Source organism: Microcaecilia unicolor, chromosome 2 (genome assembly GCF_901765095.1).
Source record: "Microcaecilia unicolor chromosome 2, aMicUni1.1, whole genome shotgun sequence".
Lineage (NCBI taxonomy): Eukaryota > Metazoa > Chordata > Amphibia > Gymnophiona > Siphonopidae > Microcaecilia > Microcaecilia unicolor.
In genome coordinates, this window is record NC_044032.1 from 658891500 (window position 1) to 658917323 (window position 25824).

General features: G+C 46.0%; 1 protein-coding gene across 2 annotated transcripts in view; it reads left to right on the forward strand.

Moving 5' to 3' along the window:
* SEC24D (SEC24 homolog D, COPII coat complex component) overlaps positions 1-25824 on the forward strand; it is a 547880-nt gene that overhangs the window by 124399 nt on the left and 397657 nt on the right. For both annotated transcript variants that reach the window (XM_030191796.1, XM_030191797.1), the window contains exon 11: positions 20551-20675. In XM_030191796.1, coding sequence (XP_030047656.1) covers positions 20551-20675 — 125 coding nt within the window. The remainder of the gene's footprint in view (positions 1-20550; positions 20676-25824) is intronic.

Below are 25824 nucleotides of genomic sequence, written 5' to 3' on the forward strand. Positions count from 1 at the left end.
TGATTCGTTTTAAATTTACTACTTTTTAGCTTCATTGCGTTCCCCCTAGTCCTAGTATTTTTGGAAAGAGTAAACAAAAGATTCACGACTACCCGCTCCAGTCCACTCATTATTTTACTTAGAAAATATACAGGTTGATATTCAAAGCAATTTAACTGGCCAGAAACAGCTCCTGACCAGTTAAATCGCCTGTTCGGGTCTAACTGGTTATTTTCAGCTGCAGTTAACCGGTTAATACTGCTGAAATGTCTGGTTAGTGCCCCCATAGCTGGTTACAAGCTATGGTTTAGCCAGCTTTGCAAACCTCAAAATTCAATACCAAAGTCCGAACAAGGCCCAGCATTGAATTTCTGGGCATAATGCCAATGGCGGTCAACAGAACGCTGAGCAATGCTGACTGAATATTGAGCCTGTACAATATTTTATGTAGATGAGTGAAACAAACTTCTAGTTTAATGCATTTTGAACTGGTTTTTTTTTTTACACAGCAGAATGTGAAAAATGTACAAGGCTTTGAAGCTGTAGAGTTACTGAAAAAAAACTGAATTTACTCTGTAATTATATCAATGGTCAGACATCCATGTGAACAAAAGGGAACCAATTAGCCTTCCTTGATGAGCCAGGACATGTGTAAACCTTAGCTTTCCCTTTTTTCCCTCCTCCAAGACTCAGAAAATGTACTTCCTATTTATTTGATAAAAATCTTGTTTGGAACATGCTGGCATTGCAGCAGCATAGCATATAGTCTCATGATCTTTGAAGCAAGATGCGACATGCCTCCCTCCACAAAGGGCACGTCCTATGCCTTGAAAGTTGTTCTGATCTTGACCTCTGATTTTATTGTGTACTTGAGCCTTTACTGAAAAATTATAATATTCTGTTTTCCAAGCAGAGCAAAGAGTGATAACTGAGCCAAGACTTTAATGACAGCAACAAAAATAGCTCATTGCAGGTGTAATAGAGTAGTGGCATTTGTGTTCAAGCATTGTTTTCCCTGAAAGGCCAAATTTTCATCCCAAGGGCAGTGACATGCTTGAGAGGATTCTTAAGGAATCCAGCAGCCCCATCCTAAATTATTTTATGAACATAGTGGAACAGAACTGGCGAGAGCCTCTTGATAAGAAATTGGCAGCACCTTTACTGCCCAAGGGGTACCCATTTTCAAAGTAATCTAACAAAAGCATTATTTGTTTTACAAAGCAGGAAAGACATACTCTGTTAGCTAAGTTTTAAAAAAAACAAACCCCAAGATATTAGGAAGAAGATGATAACTTTTTATGGTAATGTGTATTTAAAGATGTAAGCTTTCAAGTCTGAAAAGCATCTTCAGGCAATGTCAACTTTTCGTTTGTACTGAATTCCTGAATGAAGTAGATAAAAATAATTTCAGCTCAGAGTTTTACATATAAGAGTTGTATCTGTGCTGACAGGGATTCATCCTGCAAAACACCAAGGTCTGGAAGGCTTCAACCTGGGGATCAGAGAACCTACCACAATAAACACCAGGGAGATCAGAGTCAGGGGAAAAGGCAGTAAATTTTACACTCAGGATCAAAGAAAAACTCAAAACCATTTTAAAGGATGAAGGAAATAATTCTGTGAAATTCAAGTTGTATCTGTTTTTTCGTTAGCTTTATGTCTGAAATAGTCAACCAAGATTTCAATCGTGTAACATGTAAAATAGGGAACAATCTGCCATCAGAAAGTGTCTTCATGCCACTGTAGTTTAGTTTTAGTTCAGTTTTTAGTTTGATTTAGTTATTTGTTTACAAATGTAATAAAATCTCAAAGTACGTAATAAAACATGAAGAGGTAAATTTTCAAAAGGCACTTCAGTTTTGGCATGGGGCCAAATGCTTATTTTTAAAAATTTGCCAGTGTTATAACACATGGATGGTAATTTTATAATGACACCATGGGTAGGTGTCTACATAGGAGGTATTTTATAAAAACAAGTAGGGATCTACTTGCCTTTTTTAAATACTAGGATATGTACTAGAGAACTTGTTCTTGAATATTAGCACAATTACTTATACATGCTCAAGAGCTGGAGTAAATGAAGGTACGTAGTTCTAGAGGCTGAAATCCACGGCTGAAAGTTGTCACTCAGTTTCGGCCAGAACCAAAGCTGAAACTGAAACCATCATGTCAACCCACCCCCCCCACAGAAGATGGTCCCTCTAGACTGCTGCCACCCCCCCCATCCTGGAAGAGACCTGCCCCCCCAGGCCGCCCGACCACCCGTAGACCCTCAAACAGGCCTACCTTAAGAAGCCCTGGTGGTCTAGAGTCTCTTCGTGGGCAGAAACGAACCCTACTTGTTCCTACCTGATGTTGCTGCTCAGTCAAAGTGGCTGCCAAGACTACTACAGGAGGTCCTGGTGGCCATTTTGAGTCTGGAACCCGCATAAGCAGGAGCAACTGGAGTTTGCTGCTGTTTATGCTGGTTCCAATCTCAAAATGGCTGCCGAGACCTCTCCCAGCAGTCTGCAGTGGAAAAGTCTTGGCCGCCATTTTGACTTGAGCAGCAGTACTGAGTAGGAATGAGTGGGCTTCATTCCTGCCCCCAAAGAGGCCACTAGACCCACCACAGCTTCTTAAAATAGCCGCGGGGAGGGCCTACAGCTGGTCAAGTGGCCCAAGGGAGGGTGGAGAGTGATCATGGGTGGTGGGAGAGAGTTTCAGTTTCAGCTGAAAATGCACTGGCATTTGCAGCCAAAACCCAAACCCGGATTTTGGGGCAGTTTCGATGCCAAATCTGAAACTGAAACCAAAATTTGGTTGACTTCTATGTATTTCACATATATTTATTTATTTACAAAGACTTGATATACTGCAAAGTGCCAAGATGGTTTCTTTGTGGTTTACAATAAAATATATGTGTGGAGATCAAAGTATTCATATGTGGGTATATGCTAACTCTACTTGCATTCCACTCAAAGAAGGCACTTATTTCACGCCTATGCTATAAAGAAAAGAAGGCACTTGCTTTAAGATCAATGATTTTGGCGATCCAGCAAAGAGAGTTTCTTACTTCTTTAGATTAAACAAAGCCATAAGGAAATCTCATCAGCATTACCTGGGACAACATTTCCAGTTTTGTGCTCTACATTTTGAACTGTCCATGGCTTCATACATTTACAAAGGTGATGGTGGTGGTGGCAGTGGCAACTGCCTTATGTAAATTTTGGTCTACCGTTAAAGCTATTTCCCATGGTGCCATAGCCTAATGGTTAAAGCAGGTGGGCTAGGAACCAAAACAGAAAAGCAAGGGGTTTTAAACTTGGAAGCAGCACCGATTCTGGGCAGACTTCAACAGTCTGTGCCTCAAAATTGTTAGGGAAAGACAGAGATTATGTGTTCTAGTGTTTAATTTATGACGAAGTGGAACTTGTGCAGATTCAACCTTATTGGACAGACTGGATATTTACTGTGCTACTATGTAAGAAAGCAAAACTTGTAAGAATTGGGGAAAAGTTTGGAATATTTCTGTGCAAAGTTCTCCATGTTAGTCCACTTTTAAAGGTGAAGGAGTGGCCTAGTGGTTAAGGTGGTGGACTTTGGTCCTGGGGAACTAAGGAACTGAGTTCAATTCCTGGCACAGGCAGCTCCTTGTGACTCTGGGCAAGACACTTAACCCTCCATTGCCCCATGTAAGCCGCATTGAGCCTGCCATGAGTGGGAAAGCGCAGGGTACAAATGTAACAAAAATAAAATAGATACTATTGGAGATTCTACATGGAATGTTGCTACTTTTGGAGATTCTACATGGAATGTTGCTACTATTGGAGGTTCTGTTGCTACTATTGGAGATTCTACATGGAATGCTGCTACTATTGGAGATTCTACATGGAATGTTGCTGCTATTGGAGATTCTACATGGAATGTTGCCACTTTTGGAGATTCTACATGGAATGTTGCTACTATTGGAGATTCTACATGGACTGTTGCTATTCCACTAGCAACATTCCATGTAGAAGGCTGCGCAGGCTTCTGTTTCTGTGAGTCTGACGTCCTGCGCAGGACGTCAGACTCACAGAAGCAGAAGCCTGCGCGGCCACATTGGTGATCTGCAAGGGCCGACTTCTACATGGAATGTTGCTAATGGAATAGCAACATTCCATGTAGAATCTCAAATAGTAGCAACAGTGGAGGAGTGGCCTAGTGGTTAGGGTGGTGGACTTTGGTCCTGAGGAACTGAGTTTGATTCCCACTTCAGGCACAGGCAGCTCCTTGTGACTCTGGGCAAGTCACTTAACCCTCCATTGCCCATGTAAGCTGCATTGAGCCTGCCATGAGGGGAAAGCGCAGGGTACAAATGTAACAAAAATAAAATAGATATATGGAGATTCTACATGGAATGTTGCTACTTTTGGAGATTCTACATGGAATGTTGCTACTATTGGAGGTTCTGTTGCTACTATTGGAGATTCTACATGGAATGCTGCTACTATTGGAGATTCTACATGGAATGTTGCTGCTATTGGAGATTCTACATGGAATGTTGCCACTTTTGGAGATTCTACATGGAATGTTGCTACTATTGGAGATTCTACATGGACTGTTGCTATTCCACTAGCAACATTCCATGTAGAAGGCTGCGCAGGCTTCTGTTTCTGTGAGTCTGACGTCCTGCGCAGGACGTCAGACTCACAGAAGCAGAAGCCTGCGCGGCCACATTGGTGATCTGCAAGGGCCGACTTCTACATGGAATGTTGCTAATGGAATAGCAACATTCCATGTAGAATCTCAATAGTAGCAACAGGAGGTGGCCTAGTGGTTAGGGTGGTGGACTTTGGTCCTGAGGAACTGAGTTTGATTCCCACTTCAGGCACAGGCAGCTCCTTGTCACTCTGGGCAGTCACTAACCTCCATTGCCCCATGTAAGCCGCATTGAGCCTGCCATGAGTGGGAAAGCGCGGGGTACAAATGTAACAAAAAAAATCAATAGAAATAAAACATGGAAAATAAAATGATACCTTTTTTATTGGACATAACTTAGTACATTTCTTCATTAGCTTTCGAAGGTTGCCTTTCTTCGTCAGATCGGAAATAAGCAAATGTTGGTAGGTGACAGTATATATAAGTGATGTACAGTAAAGAGAGGGAGCAAAGTACAAACAAAAGTCCAAAGAGCAAAACAGAAAAGTACCAGGAGCCTTCAATAAAAGAGGAAAAAACCTTTAATCATGTGTTTCAGCATCTTATTCGAGTATGTTGCACGTCCTCTTGGATCACGTCTTTTTATCCTGATACTTAATTCTCATCAGTGATTCTATGTACAGACCCCTGACGCAAGCGTTCAGCGCCGAAACACGGACCGTGTCGGGTCCATTCAAAGATATGTTCCTCTAAACACATGATTAAAGTTTTTTTCCCTTTTTTTGAAGGCTCCTGGTACTTTTCTGTTTTGCTGTTTAGTATATATAAGTGAAACATCAAAGCATTTCAGCGACAGTCTAACAGGATGGGGGTGGATAGGTGAGAGACAGGAAGAGTCGGGTGGATGAGGGACAGGGAGATATGCATGGAGATAGAAGGGTAACAAAGCAGTACAGTTTTATGGTTTAGAATGGGCTAGAAAACCCAGATCTTTGTTAAGTCCTGTCTGGTGGGTGTCAATTAAATCTCTTCTCAAAAAGAAGAGAATGGCACACATCCTTGCAATATATCCAGCTGCAAACTATGCCAAAACATTTCACAGGACCCCACGGTCATTCACAAAGGAAAAATATTCAACATTAAGGAATCTTTCACATGCTCATCTTCCAATGTGGTATATATCATTCAGTGTAAAAAATGCAACAAAGGCTGCTACATTGGAGAAACAAGTCAGATGCTAAAGAAGAGATTTAATTACATAGACACATATGAAAAATGCTAGCACCAATCAGGATGTCACCTCTGTGGGGCAGCACTTTACAAAACCAGAACACTGTACCAGTGAGTTCATGGTAAGAATCCTGAAAGGGAACTTTAATCATTCTTCAATGGTTTTACATTCCTGTATTGTTTTAAATATTTTGACACCCACCAGACAGGTGTTCGCTCCTGTACCAGCTGCTCCATAAAGCAAGGAATTTTACCTCCCTAGCATGCCTGATGTACATGTACCCAGTCAATACTGGGTAATTGAAATCACCCATTATTATTGCGTTACCCAGTTCGTTAGCCTCCCTAATTTATTTTTGCTAACATTTCTACATTTGTCTGTTCATCCTGGCCAGGCGGACGTTAGTACACTCCTATCACTATCCTTTTCCCCTTTACACATGTAGAGGAGTGTGGTAGCCGTGTTAGTCCACTCTTAAGGTTATCAATAGAAATCAAACAAAATAAAACATGGAAAAGAAAATAAGATGATACCTTTTTTATTGGACATAACTTAATACATTTCTTGATTAGCTTTCGAAGGTTGCCCTTCTTCCTCAGATCGGAAATAAGCAAATGTGCTAGCTGACAGTGTATATAAGTGAAAACATTCAAGCATTACTATGACAGTCTGACAGGGTGGGAGGAGGGGGGGGGGTCGGAGGTATGCATGGGGACATCAAAGCATATCATTGATATTCTAACAGGATGGGTGTGGATAGGTGAGGGGAGGGTGATCAACAGAGACATACAGCTTTATGGTTTATAATGGGCTAGGAACCCCAGATCCTTGTTAAGTCCTTTCTGTTGGGTGTTAAAATATTCAATCATTCTGACTTCAAAGGTCTTACGTCTTGTATGGTTTTAAAGTTACCTTTGAGGATTCTCACTGTGAAATCACTGGTACAGTGTCCTGGTCCTGTAAATGTTGACCACAGGTGGGAACCCTGCTGGCACCAGTATGTTCATATGATGTCTATGTAAATTGAATCTTGTCTTAAGCATCTGGCCTGTTTCTCCAATATAGCATCCTTCGTTACATTTTTTACACTGAATGATATATACCCCTTTACACATGGAATTTCAATCCATAGGGATTCCAAGATGTGTTTTATTTCCTGCAAAATTTTCAATCTATTTGATTTAAGGCCCTCCTTAACATACAGTGCTACCCTTCCACCAATTCGATCCACCCTATCACTACCGAGCTTCTCTGGGCCCCTAACACAAGTGGATACATACCTGACATCAAAATCCCTTTTGGGAAGTACAAACTCCCCCTCAGACCACAAAGTCAGGAACCTTGGAATACAGTTAGATTCATACTCTGATAGCCCAAATCCAAGCAACCATAAAGAGCTGCTTCTACTATTTGCGACAACTATGCTGCCTCTCTTCTTACATCGAGAAGGTAAATCTTATCCCAGTTCTGCATGCCATGATAACATCAAGACTGGATTACTGCAATGCACTATACAATGGTCTGACTACAAAGGGCCTGCACCAGCTCCAGTTGATTCAGAATGTAGCAGCAAGACTCATAGAAGGTTGCAAGTGATGTGACCACATCACACCATTTTTGCATAAACTTCATTGGCTACCAGTACAATACAGGGCTAAATTTAAAACTCTGTCTTATCTTCAAGGCCCTTAAAGGAAATAGTCTCTTGTTGTCCCCCTTCTCCTCCACCGCTAACTCCAGACTTCGTTCCTTTTGTCTTGCAGCACCTTATGCCTGGAACTGTCTTCCCGAACCCATACATCTAGCTCCTTCTTTACCTGGTTTTAAATCTATGCTGAAAGCTCACCTTTTCACTACTGCCTCTTGGCTCCTAACCACTACTCATTTGCTCTCCTCCTCCCTGTTCCTCTCTACCCTGTAATTCTTTTGCCTGTAATATCTTGTCTGTCTGTTTTACCTAGATTGTAAGCTCTTTGAGCAGGGACTGTCTCTCTATGTCGTGTTCAGCGCTGCGTGCATCTGGTAGCGCTATATAAATGCTTAGTGTAGTAGTAGTACCTGAAAAATAGGATAATTCACACACCACCAAGGACTTTCACTAACTACACCCTCTCCAAAAGACATTACACGATATGATACCTGCAATTGAGCCTTCTCCGGAGTAGCCCCACACTTGGAATGCACTGCCTGAAAGGCTGCACTTAACACAAGACTGTCTCTACTTCAGGAAGCAGGTGAAAGCTTGGCTCTTCAACCAGGCCTTTAATGGAAGCAGTAACTAACTTGTTAGTCTCACTCACACACACAAGGAGTGACATGGGCTGCACATACTGAAGCAGGACATGTTTATCCACTCCTACCCTAGCTGAGATAATATTAAACCATCTCTGACCTCATGTGTGCAACTTTCTTTAAATTAATCACCTTACTTTCTAACTCTTCTTACTCTCTTACATGTCTATATTTCTCCGAGGACAAGCAAACTGCTTGTTCTCACATGTGGGTCGACGGCATCGGTGTCGGCTGCCACCCAGGTCGACTCCCCTTCGACATCGGTGGAGGAGGCTTCACCGCAGTCCAGGCGGGCATCGACTTCTTGGCACCTCCATTGAGGACGTTGCTCCTCGGCGTCGAGGCAGGCTCAGTTTCGGACTGCTCTGAAGGAAGTCTTGTCCGATACTGAAGATGAACATTCATGGGAGGAAGAGGAAGATCACCTAGGTACTTTTCTTCTGACGAGTCCTATGGGATTCTCTCTGAACCTTCCCCTCCACCAGAAAGGAGATTTTCTCCACTGGAGAGTCTATCCTTTACCTCCTTTGTCCGGGAAATGGCTGCAGCTATTCCCTTCCCTATGCAGGTTGAGGATGAGCCCAAGGGCTGAGATGCTCGAGGTGCTGGATTATCCTTCTCCACCTAGAGAGGCTGCAACGGCTCCTTTGCATAATGTACTGAAGGAAGTCCTTATGTGAAACTGGTCGTTCCCTCTGTCTAATCCTGTGATCCCACAAAAAGCTGAATCACAATATCGGATCCACGGTGAACCTGGATTGATGAAGTCTCAGCTACCTCACAATTCCATGGTGGTGGACTCCGCCCTCAAAAGAGCCAAGAGCACTAGGGACTATGCCTTGGCGCGCCCCCAGGCAGAGAATCTAGAACCTTGGACTCTTTTGGGAGGAAGGTGTATCAGGCTGCTATGCTCACTGCCAAGATCCAGGCATACCAGCTGTTCATGAGCGTCCACTTGCGGAACTCGGTGAGGCAACTGTCCAGCTTGGTTGATGCACTCCCTCTGGAGCAGGCCGAGCCTTTTTGCCAGATGGTCAGGCAGCAGAAGGCGTGTCGAAAATTCCTGGCCAGGGATACGTTCAACACTTTTGATATAGCATCCAGGATCGCTGCCCAAGGTATAGTGATGCGCAGACTCTCATGGCTGCGTGTCTCTGACCTGGATCATTCGGTCCAGCAGCAGATGGCAGATGTTCCTTGCCAGGGGATAACCTTTTTGGAGAGAAACTAGAGGATATTGTTGATCAGATCAAGAAGCACAATGATGCTATGGATTCTCTCTCCCGCCAAGCGTCTTCTGCTACTACCTCCTCATCTAGGAGGTTTTTTGGAGGGAAGAGGAGTGCTCCCTATACCTATGCTAGGCATAGGTACACTTCTGCTTCTCGGCAGCCAGACCAGGCTCAGTCCCAGCGCGCTTGTTCTCGTCAACAGCGTGCGCCTAAGGCCACTGTGGCTCCCCAGCAAAAGGAAGGGACGGGCTTTTGACTGGCTCCAGTTCAGCATAGCCTCAGTAAACGTGTCTGTACCGGACAACTTGCCGGTTGGGGGGAGGTTAATGTTTTTTCACCAAAGGTGGCCTCTTATAACCTCCGACCAGTGGGTTCTTTAAATTGTCCGGTTAGGATACACCCTCAATCTGGAATCCAAGCCTCCAAATTGCCCACCGGGAGCTCAGTCCTACAGCTCCCAGCACAAGCAGGTACTTGCAGAGGAACTCTCTGCCCTTCTACAGGCCCAAGCGGTTGAACTCGTTCCACCAGGGGAAGAAGGGTGGGATTTTATTCCAGGTACTTCCTTGTGCAAAAGAAAACAGGGGGGATGCGTCCCATCCTAGACCTAAGGGCCTTGAACAAATTTCTTATCCGAAAAAAGTTCAGGAAGGTTTCCCTAGGCACTCTTCGTCCCATGATCAGGAAAACGATTGGCTGTGCTCTCTGGACTTAAAGGATGCTTACACACACATCTTGGTACTTCCAGCTTCTCGATTTCGGCTGGGAGGGGGGGGTGCCGCAGCGCGGCTCCTGCGAGTTTACTAACTTTGCTCGTTCGCTGCAACTCCTTCTGCCCCGGAACAGGAAGTAACCTGTTCCGGGGCAGAGGGAGCTGCAGCGAACGAGAGAAGTTAGCGAACTCTCGCAGCAGGTGCGCGCTGCGGCACCCCCAGCCTGGGCGGACCGCCCCACGGCCCCCCCCCCTTGGTATGCCACTGCTGGGAACACAGCACTTCCAGTACCATGTACTGCCTTTTGGCCTGTGTCTGTGCCCAGAGTGTTACAAAATGCCTAGCTGTAGTCGCAGCGTCGCTACGCAGACTGGGAGTGTATGTGTTTCCTTATCTCGACGATTGGGCTGGTGAAGAGCACCTTGAAGGAAGGTGCTCTGGAGTCCATGCGAATGACTATTCAGGTGCTGGAGCTACTGGGGTTCGTCATAAATTATCCCGTCCCATCTCACCCCAGTTCAAAAATTGGAATTTATTGGAGCCCTGTTGAACACTCAGACAGCTCGAGTTTATCTCCCCGAGGCAAGGGCGGACAACCTTCTGTCCTTGGTGTCCATGGTTCGAGTGTCTCAGCAGGTCTCGGCTCGGCAGATGTTGCGACTTCTGGGGCACATGGCCTCCACAGTTCATGTAACGCCCATTGCATGTCTACATATGAGATCGCTTCCCAGTGGTTTCAAGCTGCGGGGGATCTAGAGGATGTAATCCAACTGTCCACCGACTTTCAGAATTCTCTTCAGTGGTGGATGATTCGATCCAATTTGACCATGGGGTGACCATTCCAAGTTCCTCAGCCATGAAAAGTGCTGACGACGGATGCATCTCTCCTGGGGTGGGGAGCTCATGTAGATGGGCTCCACACTCAGGGAGCCTGGTCCTTTCAGAAAAAGGTCTGCAGATCAACCTCCTGGAATAAGATCGATCTGGTATGCTCTAAAGGCTTTCAGAGATCAGCTGTCCAACCGAGTAATCTTTTTTTTTATTTATTTATTTATTTATCATATTTTAAATATTACAAGCAAAATTCTTGTTCAGGATAGTATCCATTTAACAATAACAACTCATCATTATAATAAAGGAAAAGGGTGTTCCTCACATTTTCAAAAGGAAACAATACTCAAGTCCATAAATTCAGATCCAAGATTTCGGAAAACAAAAGGAGAAAAAACATTACAAGGAAAATAATATCGGAAGACATACTAGTTCAACTAGGCAGAGTATTTTATATATTAGCGCTTTTCCACTTTTACTGAGGCTATAAGTGCCGAGACATGAGCAGGTTCTGTAAATACATATTTTTTTTCTCTAACCCTTATTATGCACTTGCAGGGGTATCTTAAAAAAAAAGTACCCCCCAAGTGCAGAATCTCCGGCTTAAGGAGCAAAATTGTTTCCTCCGTCTTCTTGTCTCCTTAGAGACATCCGGAAATAATAATATTTTAAAACCTAAAAAAGGTTTATCTTTGTTACGAAAAAATAGACGAAAAATCCAACTCTTGTCTGGTAACAATGCGACTGTTGCCACTAATGTGGCTGCAGTCGCTAGATCAATATCCGAAGTCTCTAACAAAAGTGAGACATCTAATGGAGCTTCGGGTTGATTTAGGTCTTTCCCAGGGATATAATAGCCATAGTCATTGGTGGTAATTTTGTTCAGGAATTAATAGTATTTCGCGCATATAGCGCTTCAACATTTCCATAGGAGCAACATTCTGAAGTTTAGGAAAATTGACAAATCTGAGGTTACAATTTTTAGTATAATTGTCAAAGATTTCCATTTTAACCCTTAGGCTCGTCAAGTCTTTAATCATAGTAGGTTGTACTGTTTCAAATTTCATAATTCTTTGATCCATTTTAACAACTTTATCATTCAAGTCTTTTATCTGCTCTTCTTTCTTTTGTAGATCTTTTTCCAAGGTTTTTAATTTAGGTAATACCTCATTAGACTGTTTTAGGAATAACTGCCCTAGGTTAGAAACTAAATCCCACAAAGCTTCTAATGTAACCTCCTGGGGTTTAACCAGGAGTTCTGAAGGAATTTCAAACCTTACAGTTTGCTCAGATGTGGCACTCCATTCCTCAGAATTTCTCTCCTCAATCCGCGGCGAACCGAGTAATCTTAATTCAGATAGACAATCAGGTTGCCATGTTTTACACCAACAAGCAGGGGGGAACTGGATCTCACCCTTTGTGTCATGAAGCCGTCCAGATGTGGCTTTGGGCATGCCGTCATGGCATGCTTCGCCAAGCCACTTATCTGGCAGGCGTAAACAACAGTCTGGCCGACAGGTTGAGCAAGATAATGCAATCTCACGAGCGTGGGGCACCCCTCGGTGTATCTTTTTGCCACTCAGATCAATCATAAGGTCCCTCAGTTCTGTTCCAGGCTTCAGGCCCATGACAGTAGCATCAGATGCCTTTCTCCTACATTGGGAAACATATCCCTCCCAATCTCCTTCCATTTTACCTTTCCTATACTATCCTTGTCTACCTTCCCTATTCCAATTCATATATTCTTGGGCATTGTTGCCACTGTGTTTATCACAGTTTATAATATTCTTCTTACATGTCCTTTGTAATGTTTTTTACTATGTAAGCAGCTATGCTTGTCACAGTTTATAATATTCCTCTCACGTGTTCTTTGTAATGCTTTTTCTTTTACTATGTAAGCTGCATTGAGCCTGCTGTATGTGGGAAAGCGCGGGGTACAAATGTAATAAATAAATATGCGTATCCTCCCATACCTCTAGTAGGGAAGACTTTGCTGAAACTCAGCAAGACTGCGGAACCATGATCCTGATTGCACCTTTCTGGCCGCGTCAGATCTGGTTCCCTCTTCTTCTGGACTTGTCCTCCGAGGAACCGTGGAGATCGGAGTGCTTTCCAACCCTCATCACTCAGAACGAGGGTTGCTTCTACATCCCAACCTCCAGTCTCTGGCTCTCATGGCCTGGATGTTGAGAGCTTAGAATTCGCCTCCTTGGGTCTTTTAGAGGGTTGTCTCTCGAGTCTTGCTTGCGTCCAGAAAAGATTCCACGAAGGTGTTACTCTTTCAAATGGATGAAGTTTGCCGTCTGGCGTGACAGCAAGGCCCTAGATCCTCTTTCTTGTCCTACAGACCCTGCTTGAATACCTTCTACACTTGTCAGTCTGGTCTGAAGACCAACTCCATAAGGGTTCACCTTAGTGCTTATCACCGCTGTGTAGAGGGTAAGCCTATCTCTGGACAGCCTTTAGTTGTTCGCTTCATGAGAGGTTTGCTTTTGTCAAGCCCCCTGAAGCCTCCACCAGTGTCATGGGATCTGAACGTCGTTCTCACCCAGCTGATGAAAGCTCCTTTTAAGCCACTGAATTCCTGCCATCTGAAGTACTTGACCTGGAAGGGCGTTTTCTTGGAGGCTGTTACTTCAGCTTGTAGAGTCAGTGAGCTTCAGTCCTTGGTAGTGCATGCACCTTATATCAAGTTCCATCACAACAGAGTAGTCCTCCGCATGCACCCTAAGTTCCTGCCAAAGGTGGTGTCGTAGTTCCATCTGCTCAGGGCCATCGGGACCGAACCCTGTCGGATCCGACCCCCCAGAGGGCGCAGACACTCCACCTCCTCCTCGTCCATGCCGCAGAGCGCCGATGACGGGCATCGAAAGAAAGTTGCAAAGAAGCACCGTCATCGGTCGCCCACGGCGCATGGGACTGGCAGCTCCGGGACGTCGAGAAACTTGGTCCCTAAAAAGCGCCAACGTTGGGAGGAGTGCTCCCCCTCTATTGAAGAGGTGTCGATGCGCAGGTCATCGGGTACCCCGGTACCGCCTCCTGGACCCGGGCAGCTTCGAGCACCGACGCCCGCACCGGCCCCCCAGCCTCTCCCGACAGCGGGCCTAGACGAGTGCGTCCGAGCCATCCTCCCAGGTATCCTGGAGGGGCTGATGCGCCAGGCCTTGCCGGCACCGGGGGTGCTTGCGCCCACGGTGCCGTTGATGGAAGCGCCAGCTGGCTCTGGCCATGTGATGCGGTCTTTGACACCGTTACCGCTTGCGGCACCGGTCTCGATCGCCACTCAGGTGGAATCCCCGTGTACGTTGATGGAGGGAGCTTTGTCCCCGCCGGCGCGGGAGTCCACCTCTCGGTACCATCATCGAGGACGTGGTTCCTCGGGGTCGAGACGGGCCTAGTTGCGGTCTGAGCTCAGAGAGCTCATGTCCGACACCGAGGAGGAGGCTTCGTGGGGGGAGGAGGAAGACCCCAGATATTTCTCTTCCGTGGAGTCTGTGGGTCTTCCCTCCGACACCACGCCTTCACCGGAGAGGAAGCTCTCGCCTCCAGAGAGCCTCTCCTTCGCCTCTTTGTCCGGGACATGTCTATTAGCATTCCCTTCCCAGTGGTCACCGTGGATGAGCTGAGGGCGGAGATGCTCGAAGTCCTCGACTATCCATCACCACCTAGAGAGTCTTCCATGGTACCATTGCACAATGTCCTCAAGGAGACACTGCTTCGGAACTGGTTGAAGCCCTTATCTAATCCAACCATCCCTAAGAAAGCGGAGTCCCAATACAGAGTCCACACAGACCCGGAGTTGATGCGGCCTCAGCTGCCACATGATTCAGTGGTCGTGGACTCTGCTCTCAAAAGGGCAAGGAGTTCGAGGGATACCGCCTCGGCGCTCCCAGGGTGGGAGTCTTGTACTCTGGACTCGTTTGGGAGGAAGGCCTACCATTCTTCCATGCTCGTGACCAGAATCCAGTCATACCAGCTCTACACGAGCATCCACATGCGGAACAATGTGCGGCAACTGGCGGACCTGGTTGACAAGGTCCTCCCGGAGCAGTCCAGGCCTTTTCAGGAGGTGATCAGGCAGCTGAAGGCATGCAGAAAATTCCTGTCCAGGGGTATTTATGACACCTGTGATGTGGCATCCAGAGCCGCAGCCCAGGGTATAGTGATGCGCAGACTCTCATGGCTGCATGCCTCTGACTTAGACAACCGGACCCAGCAACGGCTGGCGGATGTCCCTTGCCAGGGGGATAACATTTTTGGCGAGAAGGTTGAGCAGTTGGTGGACTAACTGCACCAGTGGGAAACCGCTCTCAACAAGCTCTCCCACTGGGCGCCTTCAGCATCCACCTCCATAGGTGGACGTTTTTCCCGGGCCCGGCAGGCTGCACCTTATGCTTACAGCAAGCGTAGGTACAACCAGCCGGCCCGAAGGCCTCCTCAGGCACAGGGACAGTCCCAGCGCGCTCGTTTCCGTCAACAGCGTGCGCCCTAAGCAGCCCCCTGCGCCTCCACAGCAAAAGCAGGGGACGGGCTTTTGACTGGATCCATGGGAACATAGCCGCCATCAAAGTAGCCGTGCCGGACAGCCTGCCGGTCAGGGGGAGGTTGACAGTTTTTCACCAAAGGTGGCCTCTCATAACCTCTGACCAGTGGGTTCTCCAAATAGTGCAGTGCAGATACACCCTGAATTTGATCTCCACCCCACCAAATTGTCCACCGGGAGCTCAGTTCTTCAGCTCCCACCACAAGCAGGTACTTGCAGAGGAACTCTCCGCCCTTCTCAGCGCCAATGCGGTCGAGCCCGTGCCACCCGGGCAGAAGGGGCAGGGATTCTATTAGCCACCGTTCCCGAGGGTTGAGCCCTCAGGTTCGGGCAGCCGGCAGGGCTTACAGGGAAAACCGGAACTGGAACTAGCAGGCAGGAACAACATGAATCAGGATACAGAAGTGCCCCCAGGCACCTAGGTGAAAGCAAGGCAGACAGGCAGGGAATGTCCGGGTTCTGGCAATAGTCAGGTCTGGCCGCAGGCAGAGAATATCCGGGTTCAGGCAGTAGTTGGGGCAGGCAGCAGGCAGAGAATATCTGGGTACAGGTAGTGGACAGGACTAGGGCTGAAGCTCCAGAAGCACAGGAAAACACATATGGGAAAACCGGAAAGCTAAACACAAGAAGACTAGGAAAGCTGTACACAAGCTAACAGGAAAGCTATGCCCAAGCTACCAGTCACAAGCTAGAAAACTCACACTAAGCAAGCACAGGAGAACTAGGAAAGCTATACACAAGCTAACAAGCAAAGCTGTGCCCAAGCTAACTAGTCACATGCTAGGAACTCACACAACACAACACACGGGAGAGCTAGTAAAGCTGTACACAAGCCAACAAGAAAAGTTATGCCCAAGCTACTAGTAACAAGCTAGTAATTCACACTGAACTGGACAAGGTAGCAGTGCACAGAGCACTCTAACATACCAGGGACCTTAGACGATGCAAAGGCAAAGGCTGCAGTCTCTAAGTGCTTAATAAAGCCCTTCAACACCAGAGGCGCAGCTGCAGCAATCTCTAAGTAACTACGGAGGCCGTTCAGGCACAAACCAAGGAGCAGCCAGAAAGCACAATGAAACACAGAGAGGCTTCCCACACCCAGGTGTAGTGTAGTGAAGCAATTACAGTCATGCTGGAAGCAGCCAGCACAGAGAGAGAGCTAACCCAGGTAACACCCACACCACAGGTGCAGTATAGTGAAGCAATTAGTGTCATGCTGCTGGATGCAGCCAACACAGGGAGCCAGAGCTAGCTCAGAAAGGACAGACAGAAGAAACAGGAGCCAGCTAGGAAGCTGAAACCCAGGAACAAGGTAAGTCTGAGGGTGGTCACGACCACAGACGTGACACCCGTCAGAGCTGGTCCCCTCTTCTTCTGGAGTTGTCCTCTGAAGAACCGTGGAAATTGGAGTGTTTTCCAACCCTCATTTCGCAGAATGACGGAGCACTTCTGCTCCCAACCTTCAGTCTCTGGCTCTCACGGCCTGGATGTTGAGGGCGTAGTAGATTTTGCTTCATTGGGTCTGTCTGAGGGGGTCTCCCGTATCTTGCTTGCCTCTAGGAGGGATTCCACTAAGAAGAGTACTTTTTTAAGTGGAGGAGGTTGTCGTTTGGTGTGAGAGCAAGGCCCTAGAACCTCGTTCTTGTCCTGCGCAAACCCTGCTTGAGTACTTCTACACTTGTCGGAGTTGGGTCTCAAGACCAACTCAGTAAGGAATCACCTTAGTGCAATTAGTGCTTACCATCATCATGTAGAGGGAAAAGCCATCTCTGGAGCGCCTTTAGTCGTTCGATTCATGAGAGGTTTGCTTTTGTCAAAGCCCCCTGTCAAGCCTCCTGAAGTGTCATGGGATCTCAACATCGTCTTCACCCAGCTGATGAAACCTCCTTTTGAGCCACAGAATTCCTGCCGTCTGAAGTACTTGACCTGGAAGGTCATTTTCTTGGTGGCAGTTACTTCAGCTCGTAGAGTCAGTGAGCTCAAACCCTGGTAGCTCATGCTCCTTATACTAAATTTCATCATAACAGAGTAGTCCTCCGCACTCCACCCTAAGTTCCTGCCAAGGTGGTGTCGGAGTTCCATCTTAACCAGTCAATTGTCTTGCCAACATTCTTTCCCAGGCCTCATACCCGCCCTGCTGAACGTCAGTTGCACACATTGGACTGCAAGAGAGCATTGGCCTTCTACCTGGAGCGGACACAGCCCCACAGACAGTCCGCCCAATTGTTTGTTTCTTTCGACCCCAATAGGAAGGGGATCGCTGTCGGGAAATGCACCATTTCCAATTGGCTAGCAGATTGCATTTCCTTCACTTACGCCCAGGCTGGGCTGACTCTTGAGGGTCAGACTCATAGTGTTCGAGCCATGGCAGCATCAGTGGCCCACTTGAAGTCAGCCAGTTGAAGTCCGCAGCTATTGAAGAGATTTGCAAGGCTGCGACGTGGTCATCTGTCCACACATTCACATCACTTTACTGCCTCCAGCAGGATACCCGACGCAACAGTCGGTTCGGGCAGTCGGTGCTGCAGAATCTGTTTGGGGTTTGAATCCAACTCCGCCCTCCTGGGCCCGGTTTTTATTCTGTTCAGGCTGCACTCTCAGTTAGTTGTTCTTCGTAGATCAATTTCTGTTATGTCCTCGCCGTTGCAAGGCCCAATTGACCCTGTTTGTTCTTTTGAGTGAGCCTGGGAGCTAGGGATACCCCAGTCGTGAGAACAAGCAGCCTGCTTGTCCTCGGAGAAAGCGAGTGATACATACCTGTTTTAGGTGTTCTCCGAGGACAGCAGGCTGATTGTTCTCACCTACCCTCCCTCCTCCCCTTTGGAGTTACGTTTTTTCCTCATTTCTTTGCTTGTCATTTAACTGAGCGGGAGCGGTCGCGCACAGGCGGGAAGACGGCCGCGCATGCGCGGTGGGTGTGCCCACGTGCAGGACCTCCCGCGAGTTTTTTCTTCTGGTTTGAGGGGCTGCCGTGGACGTCAACCCAGTCGTGAGAACAATCAGCCTGCTGTCCTCGGAGAACACCTGCTACAGGTACGTATCATTCGCTATATTGATGGTTTAATGCTCTCACAGCGGGCAGGAAGGCACTCGCTCGTGTGCAATGGAAATGCTAGAGCGTGCTCTTAAAGCTCTGTATGCTGTGAAAGTGTTCTGCACTATGACCCTAGCTAAAGGAATAAAAACATAACTGTTGGCATAGTGGGTCAGACCAAAGATCCATCAAGCCCAGTATCCTGTTTCCAACAGTGGCCGATTCAAGTCACTAGTACCTGGCAAGTTCCTAAAGAATCAATCCTTTCCTTGTCATTTAAAAAGTATTTTTTTTGTTTCCTGAATGATGACTGTCATCCCTAACGTTTAAAAATGTAATAAGCACAACCTGAAAAGCACTTTGCATGAATGAAAATCAGAGAAGCAGATAATTTTAATTATTTATTTATTGTTTATTTATTGTATTTGTATCCCACGTTTTCCCACCTCTTTGCAGGCGCAATGTGGCTTACAATATATCATGGATACTGGAAATAGAAAAGGATATACATTTGGTTTTACAGAATGATTTGGGTTACATGGTCATAAAGTACAAGATAGTGGCATTATAGAAGACATTGACAGGCATTATGAATACAAGATAGTGGTTTTACAGAAGACATTATCAGACATTAGAAATACAAGATCATGGTGTAGCAGAGACATTGTAAAACAATAGACCCATTACGACGTTTCTAGGTATATTTGGAGATTTTACATATTTTATTCTTTGTGATATATCTTTTCAAAGAGATGAGTCTTTATTAGTTTACGGAAGTTGGTCAGTTCATAGGTCGCTTTCAAATAGCGTGGTAGCGCGTTCCAGAGTTGCGTGCTCGTGTAAGAGAAGGTGGAGGCGTGTATTAATTTGTATTTCAGACCTTTGAAGTTGGGGAAATGAAGATTAAAGAATGTTCGAGAAGATTTTTTTGCATTCCTGGGTGGCAGGTCTATTAGGTCTGACATGTAGGCTGGGGCATCTCCATGGATAATTTTATGAACGAGGGTGCATACTTTGAACGTGATTCGTTCTTTGAGTGGGAGCCAGTGCAGTTTCTCTCGTAGGGGTTTTGCGCTTTCATATTTTGGTTTTCCGAATATTAGTCTGGCCGCTGTGTTCTGGGCTGTTTGGAGTTTTTTGAGTATATGTTCTTTACAGCCGGCGTAGAGTGAGTTGCAATAGTCCAAATGACTGAGTACCAGTGATTGTACCAAATTGCGGAAGACGGTCCTTGGAAACAATGGTCTTACTCTTTTTAGTTTCCACATTGCGTGAAACATCTTTTTGGTTGTGTTTTTCGCATGATTGTCAAGTGTTAGATGCCGATCAATGGTGACTCTAAGAATCTTTAGGGTATCTGAGATTGGTAGATTTAGTTTTGGTGTGTTGATGGTGGTAAATTTGTCTTTGTTATGTTGCGAGGTGAGTACTAGGCATTGGGTTTTTTCCGCATTTAGTTTCAGCTGAAATGCATCTGCCCAAGAATGCATAATATGTAAACTCTGGTTGATTTTGTTGGAAATTTCACTTAGGTCTTGTTTGTATTACATTTAAGAAACTTGTCTTCTGCTTTGTCACTCCAAAAAAATGTTCAAGGTGGAGTATAGTCCAAATATTAGATCATCAGTTCAGGTATTGACCCCACATCCCTCAACCCAAATGAATGATCATACATTTGATCTGTCCTCTGTGCCATAATTGTTGAATTAGGCAGTAAATTACATATTGGCCCAGGAAGCAATCTGTATCAGAAATGTGTGAGGACAATGCTAAAGCTTCAGATACCAACAGGGGGATGTGCAGAGTCCAGAAGCTTCCTCAAGTTTACTTACAAACTGGTCAATGTATTCATTATTGATTATATAGCTTTAAAGAGATGTCAGAACTGTACGGTTTGGCAGAATTTAATGTCTAGTTAATCAGGTTGTTGTATGTCTTTATGCTTTTTTATGAATTTGATTCTAACAATAATTCCCAGTAGCTCAGTCATTGTATGTTCTGTCCCATTGTTCAGCTTGCAGGAGCTGCTGTATTAAGGGACTGTCTTAATGTTTGTTTTCATTGGTCTGCAGAAAAACAAACCCCCGAATCCTCCTGCCTATATCTTCATGATAGATGTGTCCTACAGTAACATAAAGAGCGGAGTGGTCAGACTGGTATGTGAGGAGCTGAAAACTCTTCTGGACAGACTTCCAAGGTACAAAAGGACTGGGTTATAGTTATGTATAGCAGGGTTGCTTTGTAGGATAGATTCTGATAACATTTTAGGAAAATTTCAGGATATAATTGGTACACAGCAATAAATAGTATAGTAAGTCATATGGTGGAGTTTCAAATGCAATCCTGGAGAACTGCAAACAGGCAAGTTTTCAGGATACCCCAATAACTATTCATGAGATGTATTTGCATGACCTGCCTTAACTGCATGCAATATATTGCATGCATATTCATTAATGATATCTTGAAAACCTGGTTGGTTTGTGGACCGCAAAAATTCATAGTAACATAAAAGATGGCAGATAAAGACCTGAACAGTTCATCCAGTGTGCCCTACAGGTACACTCATTATCAATTCATGATTAAATCAACAATGAATGTGATATTGAGGGGCATAATCGAAAGAGACGTCCTCGCAAAACGTCCCCATCCAGGGGTGGGGAAACCCGTATTTTCAAAACAAGATGGACGTCCATCTTTCGTTTGATAATACGGTCAGGGATGCCCAAATCCTGAAATTTGGTCGTTCTGAGAGATGGTCATTCCTAGACTTGGTTGTTTCTGATTTTTGGCGATAATGGAAACCAAAGACGTCCATCTCAGAAATGTCCAAATGCAAGCCATTTGGTCGAGGGAGGAGCCAGCATTTCTAGTGCACTGGTCCCCCTGACATGCCAGGACACCAATCGGGCACCCTAGTGGGCTCTGCAGTGGACTTCATATATTGCTCCCAGGTACATAGCTCCCTTACCTTGTGTGCTGAGCCCCCCAAAACCCACTACCCACAAATGTACACCACTACAATAGCCCTTATGGGTGAAGGGGGGCACTTACATGTGGGTACAGTGGATTTGCGGTGGGTTTTGGAGGGCTCGCTGTTTTCTCCACAAACGTAACAGGTAGAGGGGGATGGGCTTGGGTCTGCCTGCCTGAAGTGCACTGCACCCGCTAAAACTGCTCCAGGGACCTGCATACTGCTGTCATGGACCTGAGTATGACATTTGAGGCTGGCACAAAATATTTTGAAAGATTTTTTTGAGGGTGGGAGGGGGTTAGTGACCACTGGGGGAGTAAGTGGAGGTCATCCCCAATTCTCTCCGGTGGTCATCTGGTCATTTCAGCCACCTTTTTGTGCCTTGGTCGTAAGAAAAACAGAACCAGGTGAAGTCGTCCAAGTGTTCGTTAGGGACGTCCTTGTTTCTTTTGATTATGGGTTGAGGACGTCCTAGTGTTAGGTACGCCCAAGTCCCGCCTTCGCTATGCCTCCGATACGCCCCCTTGAACTTTGGCCATCCCTGTGACGGAAAGCAGTTGAGGACGACCAAAACCGGCTTTTGATTATACCAATTTGGACGACCGTGTGAGAAGGACACCCATCTTCCAATTTATGTCGAAAGATGGGCGTCCTTCTCTTTCAAAAATCAGCCCAATTATATACTTTATCACGAGTCTTTCTTTGTTTTTTTCTGGGACCTAGACTGTGGAGGTCCGCCCGGCTCTGTCCTTATGTTCCACTCACTGGAATTGCCATCAAAGCTCATTCTAGCCTATCCAAATCCTTCTTCTCATTTGCGGGACCCAGACCATAAAAGTCTGCCCAGCACTGTCCACAGTTCCAGCTACTGAAGTTGATGTTGAATCTCTTTCCAGCCTATCCTAAACTGGATTGCCATATACAGACCTACAAAGTCTGCCTGGCACCCAGCCTTAGTTCATCACAGCCGGAGTAGCCATCTAAGTGTTGCTCACACATCCACCCCCTGCAGCCATATAAGGGGTGTTTTTTTTATTTATTTTTGTTTTCTACCATCTGTTTTCTAAATAGGGTTCCTCTGTGTTCATCCCACTGTTTTTGTCTCTACCACCTCCCTTGGACGGGCATTCTAGGCATTGACCACCCTCTCTGTGAAAAAAAGAATTTCCTGACATTACTCCTAAGTCTACAACCCCGCAACCTCAGCTCATGTCCTCTAGTTTTACTATTTCCCCTTCTCTGGAAGAGACTTGTTTCTATATTAATACCTTTCAAGTAGTTAAATGTCTGTATCATATCTCCCCTGTCCCTTCTTTCTTCTAGGCTATACATATTCAGGTGTTCCAGTCTCTTCTCATGTGTCTTATGGCTGAGGCCCCATATCATTTTTGTCACCTTCCTCTGGACCGCTTATAGTCTTTTTATATCCTTAGCAAGATACGGCCTCCAAAACTGAACACAATACTCCAGTTGGGGCCTCACCAATGACAAGTACATCAACACCTCCTTTCTTCTGCTGGTTATTCCTCTCTCGAAGCAACCAAGCATTCTCCTGGCTACAGCCACTGCTTTGTCACACTGTTTTTTGTTTTTGCTTTAATGTCCTCAGACATCATCACCCCAAGGTCCCTCTCCCTGTCTGTGCATATCAGCCTCTCACCTTCTAGGACATACAGCTCCCTTGGGTTTCTACACCCCAAATGCATCACGTTGCAATTTTTTGCATTAAATTTTAATTGCCAAATGTTAGACCATTCATCTGACTTTTGCAGATCCCGTTTCATGTTTTCCACTCCCTCCGGGGTGTCCACTGTGTTTCAAATCTTGGTATCATCTGCAAAAAGGCAAACTTTACCTTTTAATCCTTCGGCAACGTCACTCACAAATCTATTGAACAAAATCGTCCCTAGCACTGATCCCTGAGGCACTCCGCCACTCACCTTTCCTTCCTCTGAATGAATTCTGTTGACCACCACCCTCTGGCATCTGGCTGTCAACCAGTTTCTAATCCAGTTCACCACTTAGGGTCCTAACTCCAGCCTTTCAAGTTTATTTAAGAGCCTTCTATGAGGGACCGTGTCAAAGGCTTTGCTGCAATCTAAGTAGATTGCATCTAGGTCACATCCTCGATCCAATTCTTTGGTCACCCACAGGCATATTTTCAAAGCACTTGGGAGGCTAAGTTCCATAGGTTTCTATGGAACTTTGGGAGGCTAAGTGCTTTGAAAATGAGCTTGCCAGTCAAAAAATTCAATCACATTTGATTGGTACGATTTACCTTTGCTAAAACCATGTTACCTCGGACCTTGTAACTCATCGGATTCAAGGAAATTCACTATCTTTTCTTTCAGCAATTATTCTATTAGTTTTCCAATAACCGAAGTGAGGCTTACCAGTCTGTAGTTTCCCACTTCTTCTCTGTCGCTACTTTTGTGTAGAGGAACCACATCCACTCTTCTCCAATCCCGCTGAACCTCTCCCGCTCTCTCCAAGGATTTATTAAACAGATCTTTAAGAGGACCCGCCAGAATTTCTCTTAAGTTCCCTCAATATCTTGGGATGAATCCCATCCGATCCTATGGCTTTGTCCATCCTCAGTTTTTCAAATTGTTCATAAACGCATTCTTCTGTGAACGGTGTGGTATCCACTCTATTCTTATATGTACCTTTACCAGCCGATCATGGTCCTTCTCCAGGATTTGTTTCCGTGAACACAGAACAGAAGTATTTGTTTAGCATGTTCGCGTTTTCATCATCACTCTCCACATAGCTGTCCACAGCATCTTTCAGGCTCACAATTCCATTCCTAGCCTTCCTTCTTTCACTAATATACGTGAAAACAATTTGTCTCCCTTCCTTGCATTCCTAGCCATTTGCTCTTCCACCTCTGCTTTCGCTAGACGTATCTCCCTCTTGGCTTCTTTCAGCTTCTTCCGGTATACTTTCCCGTGTTTCTCTCCATGAGTTTTCCTGTATTTCATGAACATCACCTCTTTCGCATGTATTTTCTCAGCCACTTGTTTGGAGAACTAAATCCAGGAGTTTTGAGTGGTTCCCTCTGCTTTGGCCGTTATATCAGTCCAAACCATTTGATGATCACTACTGCTCAGGTGGGTGTCACGATTGCTGGAGGTCAAAATTGCTGGACATACTTATATTAATATGAAACCAGCTTGACATACTTAGATTAATATTAGACCAGCTTCTGATAAACTCTCCCCCTCCCTCAGGAATCAGTGAGGATGACATGGACCAAATGGTGCTCAGAGACCTGCTAGCCCTGTGTTGTCTTAATTACTTCTGATTAACATACCTTTTGTTCCATCTGGGAGCAGAGCTCTCTTTGAGAACAAAGGAGGCCAGACAGAGAGGCTTCATGACTAGTAACCAGTGTTGCCAGGTGGGCTTTCCGCGACCCGCCACGGGAAATTTTTGCCCGCGGCGGGTTGCGGTTTTTTGGGCGGCTTTTTCGGCCGCGGGGGCGGGGTTAGTGACATTTTGGGCGGGGTTAGTGACGTTTTGGGCGGGGCTGATGATGTGGGAGGCGGGGGCCGGTGATGGGGAGGCGGGGCCTGTGGCGGGGGAGGCGGGGCCGGTGACGGCGGGGGCGGGGTTGATGACGGCGGGGGCGGGGTGATGACGCGGGGGTGGGGTCAGGGGCGGGGTTTGAGTTTGGGCGGGTTTTGGGCGGTTTTTATGCTGGATTGGGTGGGAAAAAAATTTTCCACCTGGCAACACTGCTAGTAACTTCAAAAGGAGAACCTGAAAATGTTCACCTTCCTGACTTCAGAAAGTAAACTGGAGTTTGGCTCGGAAGGAAGATACGTTTTTTGATCTCTTTCTGTTCTTGAGGTATAAAGCAGAGCACATGCTCAGGGCACGGCTCTCTGTCCGGGGCACTACGTCTCTCTCTGTCTTTCTCTGTGCAGCAGAGCATAGAGCTCTGCTTGCACTTCTCTCTCTTTCTTTCCCTCTGCCCACCACCATCTTGAGCCCCAGAGCACAGGGCTCTGGGGGCTGGCAGTTTTTCTCTCTTTCCCTGTCTTTGCACATGGCTCTGCTGGCTTAACTGTTCTTTCTCTTTCTCTAAACACACACCCAGAGACAGCCTTGTACCCTTTTACCTGTACTAAGTGCTGTGAGCCTATACATATCTGCAAATATAATACACTATATATATCCAAACTTGTGTGGATTGTGTATTCTTTGGGAACCTACTGCCTCTACAAACTGGACCCCGGGACCCTCCCTAGACAACGATTGCTGACATTTGGGGGCTCGTTGCTGACAGTGGGCATCTACTCTGACATTAGACACAATTTCTCCATTTGTGAGCACCAGATCCAGCATCGCGCCTTCCCTCATGGGATCCATC